This window comes from Clinocottus analis, unplaced genomic scaffold (genome assembly GCF_023055335.1).
Source record: "Clinocottus analis isolate CAN_PGR_092001 unplaced genomic scaffold, fCliAna1.0.p SCAF_35, whole genome shotgun sequence".
Taxonomy (NCBI): Eukaryota; Metazoa; Chordata; class Actinopteri; order Perciformes; family Cottidae; genus Clinocottus; species Clinocottus analis.
The window spans coordinates 1134951-1146460 of NW_027176098.1; the positions used below are offsets into that span (position 1 = coordinate 1134951).

General features: G+C 43.3%; 1 protein-coding gene and 1 long non-coding RNA gene across 2 annotated transcripts; both read right to left on the reverse strand.

The window, feature by feature from the left end:
• Window positions 1-465: 465 nt before the first annotated feature.
• LOC137799394 (GTPase IMAP family member 8-like) lies at window positions 466-3966 on the reverse strand. Its single transcript, XM_068596189.1, has 2 exons — window positions 3231-3966; window positions 466-2705 (listed from the first exon to the last, which is right to left on the reverse strand). Exons 1-2 carry the CDS (start codon window positions 3958-3960, stop codon window positions 1096-1098), a joined length of 2340 nt encoding a protein of 779 aa, XP_068452290.1. The 5' UTR covers window positions 3961-3966; the 3' UTR covers window positions 466-1095.
• Window positions 3967-3969: 3 nt separating this feature from the next.
• On the reverse strand, window positions 3970-7626 carry LOC137799399 (uncharacterized). The gene is made up of 4 exons (XR_011079419.1): window positions 7597-7626; window positions 6612-6686; window positions 5843-5919; window positions 3970-4421 (listed from the first exon to the last, which is right to left on the reverse strand). It is a non-coding gene; the product is annotated as an uncharacterized lncRNA (long non-coding RNA).
• Window positions 7627-11510: the final 3884 nt, after the last annotated feature.

The following is an 11510-nucleotide window of genomic DNA, read 5'->3' on the forward strand; positions in this document are numbered from 1 at the left end:
AGTGCAGTAAAGTAATGTTAGCTCACTAGTGCAGGAACATGTCTCAACTTACCTCTTAAAGTCACATTACACGGTGACTTTACTTGAGGAGACTGTGCTGTCAGTAATTAATGTGCAATTACAAAATGCTGTCCAAAAAAGGAAACATGAAGGAATAATAACGAGCTTTGTTACTTTGCTGTTTCTGAAGTTGAAGTGGACTCTGGTCAGAAATGTTGTCGCTCTTGCTCCAATATTGTGTCGAAGAAACAAGTGTCCATCGGCACACAACGCTGTAGTTAATGTCATATTTTGTGTAATGCAATGTTGTTTCCCCTGTGTCTGCGTGTTAGCTACAACTAACATGTGTGTTGAAAATAATATTATCATGGAGTATAGTGTATTGCTGAAAAAAAGGAAACACCCGGTCAAAATTACAGTTCTTTGATTCACAGCAACTTTTATTTACAGTTAAATTTACCCAGGAATAAATTTTGACCACGATGCTTTGCAGATGTACAGCAACATGCTGTATAGGAGTTCTACGGTCAGAATATGCAATACAGAATGCAGTAATATTACTGTGAAAACTACATAGATTTGTTTTGCTTGATTACATTCTTACTTGACTATATTTCTAAATGCAGACATTGAATACATCAAATATAAACAAAACAAAAGTACTTATAAGTCAACAAGGAAGCAAACCTCCATCTCCAGCGTTCATTAAACCACATTATACAAAAGTCTACAGAGTGAAGGGGATATAGTCTGTGAACAAAGTATTAGACACATGAATATGTTGACCTCATGATGGGCCTAGATGAAAAGTCAAAGGATGTTCGAAGTCAGTACAGTTCATCCTACTGGGAACATGAATGTCTCAATCAATGTTGATCAAAGTCCATCCAATAGTGGTTGATGTTTCACTAAAAAGCTCAAACGTCAACCTCATGGTGGCGCTAGAGGAAAAGTCAGAGGGTCTTCAAAGTCAGTAGGATTCATCCTCTGGGGAACACGAATGTTTGAACCAAATGTATTGGCAATCCAGCCAATAGTTGTGGAGATATTTTGGTCCGGAGCCGCGCCACGAGCATGCCTTCAAAATAAAAGCCCTCATGAGATGGGACATTGTGGTTTGTCGGGTCCGTCCAGAAGTTCTGCTATCAAGTCACTTAATTGATTTTCATGTGTTTTCTGCAGGTTTTCATTTGGCTCCAGAAATTCCACATGTCTCCATAAATATTCCATATTTATTTCTTGTTCCTGTTTTTTTAGTAAGCGATGGATCTTTTTGACATTTCTCCTGTTTTTGGTGAGACACGTCACTAAGTCACGGATTTCTTCTTGATGTTTTTTCTTCATTTCTTCTTTACTGTAAGCAGAAAGTGCCATTAAAATGTTGCAATGTTCATCTTTGGCTTTCAGTTGTTCTTTCATCTCATTCATGTGTTTCTCTTTGAATTTGTTGAATTCCTCCGCTTCTGTTCTGGCTTTCTCTTCAAAGTCCTTCTTCATAAGCATCAGGGAGTTAACAAAGTTTTTCTGCAATTCCTTTTGCATTTCCTCCTCCTTTTCTCTTCTGATTTTATCTTCTTCTTTTCTGTCGTTTTCCTGTTTTTCCTTTTCCTGCTTTAGCTTTTCACTTGCTGCATGTTCTTCCTGTGTAGTTTTCTGATCACTTTCCTCCCAACGCTCTTTTAGTTCCCTTTCTCGCGCCTCTTGTTGTTTTTTCATCCGTTCTATTTCCTGCTGCAGCTTTTTGTCAAATGTTTCCTTTGATTTGTTCTCCATAGCTTCAAGTTCTTTTTTCCATTCCTGTCGCTGTAATTCTTCCTGTCTTTTTTTCTCTTGGTCATCTTGTTCTCTTTTTTGTTGTTCTTTCTTTCTTTTGTCGAACTTCCTGCCGATGGAATCCTTAAGACTTTTGTCCTTCACTGCTCTCTCTATTTCAATTTCTGCTCTCTGTTTTTCCATTTTTCTTTCCAATATCTCAATTTCTTCTTCATGTTTTCTTTTAAGTTCTTCCCTCTCTCTCTCCATCTCTTCTTCCTTCTCCTGAAGGATCCTCTCCACTTCTTTCTTGATCGCGGTCTCGGCCTCTTGCAGCATCTCATTAGTGTAGCATTTGCCTCCATTTGTCTTCACCATGGTGTCGATCTTGGTTATCAGCTCACTGACTTGTGTGTGGTTGTGTTCATCATAGTTATTAAACACATGGTATCTTCCTCCACAGTCATCGATCACTTCCTGTAAGGAACCACCACGCCCGTTTGCAATGAACTCATCAATGGTTTGCTTCCCCTTCTCCAGTGAATCTCCTCCAGTGAAAAGAACGATGGTGAACTTTTCAGAATCTTTCCCAAAGCCTTTCTTGATGAGTTGTAACGTCTCCTTTTCCTCGTCTGTAAATCTACCAACTTGTACCACCAGCAGGAACACATGAGGTCCAGGAGCCAGCAGACTGATGCATTTCACCATCTCCTCATTTACCTCTTCGGTGGACAACTCTGTGTCGAACAGACCAGGAGTGTCGACCACGACGACAGGACGACCGTCCACTTCACTCTCTGCTTTCTGACAACGTTTGGTGACTGAATTCTGGCCCGGTTCAGCTCTGAACTCCTCTCCTCCTAGAATGGTGTTTCCTGAGGAGCTCTTTCCACTGCCAGTCTTTCCTATCAGAACAATCCTGAAACACTCTGGGCTCTGCTTCCCTTCATCACCTGAGAAATATTAAAAACCTGCAGTTACTTGTCTTGACAGTTCAGTCACAGCAGAGGCATTAAGACATGTAATAACTGTCTATGTTTTAGGGTAATTAGTGTGAGTGTTGGCTCTGTGTGTGATGCTATTAATGCAAACGAGGAGTAAGCGAACATAATTATCGTTTATGTGCAAAGCTCTTAGGTTGTTTTGGGGAATTTATCAATAAATTTGCAATCATCAGTAAAGTGCATAACGATCTTCTGTAGTGGTAAGCAACATGATATATTGTATTATACTGAATTGTATTATAAGATGTCCTTATTGTGTCAACGTGTTGGAATAAATGCAAACCTTGTTTTGCATTGAATGATACGGGGATTTTTGCTGAAATTGATGGGCTGGACCTATCAAAAAAAATTGCCACCAGCCGCCACTGGATGTATTGATTGAACCAATGACAATGTAAGTGTTCAAATCAGTCCCATTTCAGTAATCTAGTACATGACATTGATTGGACCTGGGAAAGCCATGAATATACTTACAAGTGATACTGCTCTTTTTTAGCCTCTGAAGTTCAGCGTGTTGCCTGCTGATCAATTTATCTTGCTGTATGATCTTTCCTATTTGAGCCTGTGCAAATGTTTCTGTTGTGTAGCAGTTTGGTCTGACAATAGTATCCAACATCTTGGCAATCGCCTGCTGGTCCTTGATGTTGAGAACAACATGTCTTCCTCCCCAGCTCCGACAGAAATCCTGGATGTCTGTGGTCCAGCTTACATAATTCGCCGCATCTTGAACCGCGTGATCTGAATCCACAGTGAACAGAATCATGATGAAGTCATTGACTGAAGAGCTGAAAGAGTTCTTGATGGTCTCTAACTCTCCCTTGTCTACTTCAATGAGGGGACCTACAGGAAGGACCAGGATGAAGGCATGGACGCCCTCAGGGTCACAGAGGGAGATACACCTGAGGGATTCCTCCATCACTTCCTCCTGAGGTTTTCCACACAAGGCCGGCAGCTCCACCAGAGAAACCCGACGTCCACTCACCTCTCCCTGATGTTTAACACACTCTGGTGAGTTGGAGACTAAATGAAGCTCTGTCTGACCTAAAATGGCCTTGGCTGCTGATGTCTTCCCTGCTCTTGTCCTCCCACACAGAACCAGGTTTAAAGATGGCTTCATGTGATCAGACTTTGAGCTGACGGTGTCTTCAGAGAAGGTGAGAAAGGTTTCTTTGTTTTCAAGCACAATCTTCTCAATCTTCTCCATGAGCAGTGTGTGGTCATTTCCAAACATGTTGTAGTGTCTTCCTCCACAGTCTTTAATGAGCTGACTAACAGAGAAATTTGCTTCCATCCCTTCTTGTGTGGTGATGACAATTGAGTGTTTGAAGACATCTTGACCAAAAAGACTCAGGATGGTCTTTAGTTTTTGCCTGATCGTTGTTATATCAGGAGACTCCACCACGAACAGCAGCACATTTGGTCCAGGAGCACAAAGACTCACACAGCTTCTGATTTCTTGTCTCAGTTTTTCCTCAGACAGACTGAAGATATAAGGGGTTTTCACTACTGTCAGAGGATTTCCTTTCCACTCTCCGCAAATGGCCACACAGTGCTTGATTGGGGTATGTTTCTTGAAATCATGGTCTTGGTTACCAAGGATGAAGTCGCCCAGTGTTGCCTTTGGCTTGTCACTTTTCCCCAACAGCAAAATCCTGAAAGCAGATTCTATAATACAACAAAAATATTGAGTCAGTTTGGGAATGGCACAATAATAGGACATACACACTCATTTAGCACCTCAGTCAATCCAAAATCTGTCTGTTTGCCACCTCAAAACAATTTAACTTCAAATTAGGAATCAGGTCAATAGTTTTGAGGGAGCTGGAGTCCAGCCCATGTTTTTAAACATTGGTTATTTAAAACAGTTTAACAGTAGTCCATTTGTAATGTTGGTAATTGCAAGGTGCCGTCAGTCAGTTTATGAGACTTTTGTTAATGATGGAGAATACCACAAGTTTTAGAGCCGGAATGAACACCAGAAACAAACGACATTGATTACAAACAGGTCACCGCATTGATAACGAAGGGGTCAAAAGTCATGGTTCAGTAATCAATGGATGATAGAATATATAGAAAGATTAAGGCCGAGGTACCTTCATATCTGATGCCTTAGGTTCACTTTGAACATGCAACCCCTCCCTCCCCCCACCACCAACACACACTTCCCCAACCCCACATTTGACCACCTGTTATCACATGACATGCTTTCATCATACTCATGCTTGAACTCAACAAACACCAAACTTCAACTATTCAAGGCAAATGGCTAACATAAACCATGTAAGGTCCGTGCCCAACTTTAACCATTCAAGATCTATGGCAAACCTCAATCATTTCAGGTCAATACCTAACTTTAAGCACTCGCTGCAAACGGCTAACATGAACCATTCGCTGTCAATGCCAAATGTTAAATATTCAAAGTCTTTGCCATATCTTGCAAGGTCATGTGACCTGGAGGTCAATGGCTAACATACACCATTCGAGGCCAATGTCCAACCCAAACCACTCAAGGTCAAGACAAACTTTAACCATTTAGGGTAAATGCTAAACCTCAACCACTCAAGGTCAATGCCAAATCTTGATCATTGTATGCCAGTGCCTAACATAGTCATTTAAGGTCCATGTTACATTTGAACCATTCAGGGTCAATTCCAAGCTTCGACCAATTGAGGGAAATTCTGAACATGAACCAATAGAGATCAATGCCGAACAGAAAACATTCAAGCTAACAGTCTTGAATGGTCATGTGTTTGTTTACCTACCACCCAACATCCATCCTAAGTGGACTTTGTAGCTGTTTATATTACTTGCACTTGCACATTTAGTAGCTTGGGCATGACCAGAGGCAGATGTCTTAATAATGTTAGGTGCGTGCAGCAATTTCTCTAAATACTAAGCATCGGAGAACAACGCAAACATATACGAGTGGCCTGACAGCTATTTCTCAAATGAAGTCCATCTAAAAAATGATGTAAGGATTATTCTAACAGAAATGAATGAAGAACACATGGGTACCTGTATCTCATGAGTATTATGAGGACAGTGAGAGAAGACAGGTCTGACTAACAAAGTCCATCTGAGCTCACCTGCTGCTGCCGTCGCCATGATGTCACTCTGCTGGAAACAGACCAATTCATCTGGAGACCAACTTTAACCTGAGCACCTAAAAAAGAAGAGGTAGGTTCACAGAGGATCTTCTTCTGTTGAATAGCCACACCTTCTGTCTTCACCCAGTCAGTACTGTGTGTGTGTGTGTATTGTTGTTGTTAACAGTTAACACATGTATTTGTTTATTTTTGGGTTTACCTCTTTTCTCATAAAACATGTATGTGACTGAACATTTTAACTCAGTTTATGTTGTATAGCCCCAAATCACCAATTCAACATTATCCTCAGAGGGCTGTACAATCTGTACACATGACATCCTGTCCCAGGACCTCACACCAGATCAGGAACAACTCCCAAATAAAGACAGTAAACACCCTTTAACAGGGAAACAGGAAGAAGCTTCATAGAGCAACAGATGTCATGTGACCAGAATGAACAACGTAACAGAGTTACAGCACATTACACGAATATGACAGAGACTATTCATATAATGAGTAGTATACGCATGGCACATATAACAAGTAGTATATGCATGGTACATGTAATGAGAAGTAGACACATTGTACATGTAATGAGTAGTATATTCATGGTACACAGTCCATGTCAGCGCAACACAACTGTGATGTTATTGTTCACTGCTTCACACTTAACTGATATTGATCAGTTTTCAGTGTGTGTCATGAAGCAGGTTTGTGTTTTTCCAGTAGTACCTGAGGTGTGGTCATGAAAGAACAACACTGTACATACCTGCATTCCAAGTACAACTCCCAGGTACTTCCCTTCAGTATTTTCTTCATGCCTGGTGATAGACGACCGCACTTACTACAAAACAACATGAAAATATAATTTATATCTTAATGCATGTGATATTGTTAATTATGTTAATATATGAGTAATAATGTGAATCATATTATTGTAAATAATAACATCAATAAATGTATAAGTTGCATTGTTGATAGTGATAACATGTGTGTAATACTATAACATTAGTTCATTATTAATCATGTTAATAATGTTCATACAGCAAAGTAGGAACATATTAATATGTTATTAAAAATGTTATTAACAATCTAAATAATATTATTGGATCAGTAGTCATGTTAATGTATTAGTTATATAGTTAATACATTAGTTAAAATATTAAAATATGAATGTAAATGTCATCATTATTATTATTCAATATTATTAATAATGAATCAGCTTTAGTAATATTGAAACTAATGTTAATGTTTGAGTAAAAATGTGAATAATAATATATTATGAATGATGTAAGTAATAATGTTAATATAGATTCATGATCAGTTCACAGAAACGGTGAAACTATGTGACTAAAAATACCACGAGATAAGAAGCAAAGCCAGTGAAACCAGTTTAACCAGGAGAGAGAGAGAGAGAGAGAGAGAGAGAGAGAGAGAGAGAGAGAGAGAGAGAGCATCAGTACAAATGAATCAGGTGTGGACATTAAACACTATCTGAACAGGCAGAAACGTCTTTTCTTCAATCTGTAAAAACTAAATCAACTCCTTCTGTTATTTATGAAGTCCTGTTGAAACAACGAGAGACTTCTCTTCACGTTTCTCAGACTTTTGATCTGCGAGTCTTTCAGATTATTTCCTTTTCTTCTCGAGGGTCTACTGTCGATGGACTCCACTGAGTCGAGGCCGATGCGCCTTCATTCACGCTCCGTCTGAGCGGCGTTTACAGAAAGCAGCTGACTGTAGAGTTCACTCACCTGCTGAGGTTCGTGCTGCGCCGTCAGTCCAAGACGCTGGAAGAGGAAGTGAAGCCTGAGAACGCGCTCAGACGCGTTTTAAAGAGCTACGAGTGAGCGAGGACATGTGACGCTCGTCTACGGAGCTTTGAACACAGCTATGATGATGATGATGATGATGATGATGTTTGATCCATTCTATGTTGACGGATATAACTCTGCTTTTTCCACGCATGTGTGAAATGTCATGAACACAGACATGTGAATCCTGTCACCAGACTAACCTTGTGAGTGTCTTTTCCTACAGAATGATGCTATTTTCCGAGTTAAGGTGTCAAATGTGGACCCCCCTAAAGGACCAAGACCTGCACCCAGACTTGGTGGACCCTGCCTGGGTCCCTCTGAGTGACATGGACCCCCCTAAATGACCAAAAACTCATTTTTTTTTCAGCCCCCACCTTTTGGTTCATGCTACTTTTTGGGTGAAAATTCCCTCCCACCTTTGTGACTGACATGAATTTAATGCGCCACCAGATGGCAACAACTTACAGGATTCATCAAAATCTCCATTCATAAATTCGGCCTTCATGCGGGCCTGGAGCAGGCTGTGAAGCAGCTAGAAGTCTGTCTGACCCACGTCTTCAGGGGAACCAGAGCTGTCCACTGGCGTTGTCTGCAAGCTAATCACAGTAGGGGTAGTATTTTTCCTGACCTGAAAAGGGAAGTTTTTCTGGCCTCCAGCTCTTTTTTTAATTCTGGACCGGGCTGAGAGGGCGAGAGGAAGAGGGAGGGAAATCCTCCCTGCAACCCCGGGTTGCTTGAGGGGACCCTGGGGTGAGTTTGCTGTCAAACTTGGGGGGTCTGGGTCAAGGGATGGCGACCACAGAACTTGGTCCACCTCTGCTGGGTTACTCTGAGTGATGTGGACCCCCTACAGGACCAAGACTTGTACCCAGACTTGGTGGGCCTTGGCTGGGTTAGTCTAAGTGATATGGACTTCCTGAGCACCAGGACTCGCATCCAGACCCGCACCCGGATTTCAGGGGCTTTCTCATCCAGAACTTTACCCGGATCTCAGGGCTCATTCCTGGGTAAGTTGGTGTGATCTACAGCCCCTCAGGACCATGACCCGAATCCAGAACTTTACCCAGATTTCAGGGCTCATTCCTGGGTAAGTAAGAGTGCTCTAGGTACCCTGAGCACTAGGACCCTCATCCAGACCCGCACTTCAGGGCTCATTCCTGAGTAAGTAAGAGTAATCTAGACCCCCTGAGGACCAGGACCCGCATCTGGACTTCAGGGCTCATTCCTGGGTAAGTTGGCATGATCTACAGCCCCTGAGGACCAGGACCCGCATCCAGAACTTTATTCGGATTTTAGGGTTCATTCATGGGTAAGTAAAAGTGATATAGAGCCTCTGAGGACCAGGACCCGCATCTATAACTTTACCCAGACTTCAGAGCTCATTCCTGGGTAAATAAGAGTAATGTAGACCCCCTGAGCATCAGGATTCGCATCCAGAACTTTACCCGGATTTCAGGGCTCATTCCTGAGTAAGTAAGAGTGCTCTAGGTCCCCTGAGCACCAGGACCCTCATCGAGGCGTGCATTCGCACTTCAGGGCTCATTCCAAGGTAAGTTAGCGTGATCGAGACCCCCTGAGGACCATGACCTGCATCCAGAACTTTATCCAGACGTCAGAGCTCATTCCTGGGTAAGTAAGAGTAATGTCGACCCGCAGAACTTTATCCAGCTTTTAGGGTTCATTCATGGGTAAGTAAAAGTGATCTAGAGCCCCTGAGGACCAGGACCCGCATCCATAACTTTACCCGGATTTCAGGGCTCATTCCTGGGTAAGTTGGCGTGATCTACAGTCCCTGAGGACCAGGAACCGTATCCAGAACTTTACCCAGACATCAGGGCTAATTCCTGGGTAAGTAAGAGTGATCTAGATCCCCTAAGGACCATGACCTGCATCCAGAACTTTACCCGGATTTCAGGGCTCATTCCTGGGTAAGTTAGAGTGATCTAGACCCCATGAGGATAAGGAACCTCATCCAGACCCGCACCCGCACTTCAGGGCTCATTCCTGGGTAGGTTAGAGTGAGGGTGATCGAGACCCCCTGAGGACAATGACCTGCATCCAGAACTTTACCCGGATTTCAGGGCTCATTCCTGGGTAAGTTAGAGTGATCTAGACCCCCTGAGTTCCAGGATCCTCATCCAGACCCGCACCCGCAATTCAGGGCTCATTCCTGGGTAAGTTGGCGTGATCTACAGCCCGTGAGGACCAGGACCCGCATCCAGAACTTTACCCAGACTTCAGAGCTCATTCCTGGGTAAGTTAGCGTGATCTAGACCCCCTGAGTTCCAGGATCCTCATACAGACACGCACCCGCAATTCAGGGCTCATTCCTGGGTAAGTAAGTGTAATCTAGACCCCATGAGGACCAGGACTCGCATCCAGACCCGCACCCAGACTTCAGGGGCCTTGGCTGGTTCCGTTAGACTGATATGGACCCCTCTGAAGACCAGGACCCTCATCCAGACCCGCACTCGGACTTCAGGGGCCTTGGCTGGATACGTTAGAGTGATCTGGACCCCTCGGAGGACCAGGATTCTCATCCAGAACTTTACCCGGATCTCAGGGCTTATTCCTGGGTAAGTTGGCATGATCTACAGCCCCTCAGGACCATGACCCGCATCCAGAACTTTACCCAGATTTCAGGGCTCATTCTTGGGTAAGTAAGAGTGCTCTAGGTTCCCTGAGTTCCAGGATCCTCATCCCGACCCTCACCCGCACTTCAGGACTCATTCCTGGGTAAGTTAGAGTGATCGAGACCCCTTGAGGACCAGGACCCGCATCTATAACTTTACCCAGACTTCAGAGCTCATTCCTGGGTAAATAAGAGTAATGTAGACCCCCTGAGGACCAGGATTCGCATCCAGAACTTTACCCGGATTTCAGGACTCATTCCTGATTAAGTAAGAGTGCTATAGATCCCCTGAGCACCAGGACCCTCATCGAGGCGTGCATTCGCACTTCAAGGCTCATTCCAAGGTAAGTTAGCGTGATCGAGACCCCCTGAGGACCATGACCTGCATCCAGAACTTTACCCAGACTTCAGAGCTCATTCCTGGGTAAGTAAGAGTAATGTAGACCCGCAGAACTTTATCCAGCTTTTAGGGTTCATTCATGGGTAAGTAAAAGTGATCTAGAGCCCCTGAGGACCAGGACCCGCATCCATAACTTTACCTGGATTTCAGGGCTCATTCCTGGGTAAGTTGAATTGATCTACAGTCCCTGAGGACCAGGAACCGTATCCAGAACTTTACCCGGATTTCAGGGCTCATTCCTGGGTAAATTAGAGTAATCTAGACCCAATGAGGACCAGGAACCTCATCCAGACCCGCACTTCAGGGCTCATTCCTGGGTAAGTAAGAGTAATCTAGACCCCCTGAGGACCAGGACCCTCATCCAAAACTTTACCCGGATTTCAGGGCTCATTCCTGGGAGGAAAAAAAAAAAAAAAAGTACCAAGGCTCCGAGAAAAAAACACTTGGATAAAATTCTGAAATAAAAGTTTAAAATCAGATACCGAGGGGCACGAGATAGAACTTTAACTATTTTAATTTTGGAAAATTCTTCTTTTAGAGTACCAGAGGACTGAGAGTACCAGGGGTGCCAAATGGACTGTGACATACCGAACCAAAATATTTTTCTTACTATGTTTACACTGCGCACTTTTGCGCCAAAAAATTATGAGCGTTAGAGAAGTCACCTGCTCTCTGTGTTTCAACCCTTATGACGGGTTACCCGACCACCTCAAGCGGCATCACAAGGTAAAAATGTTGTGGAGAGAGGACTACTGTTGAACCTGGGCTCCGGCCGGGTCACTACCTGTAAGGAATGGTGCACTGTCTTGGGGGGTGTTC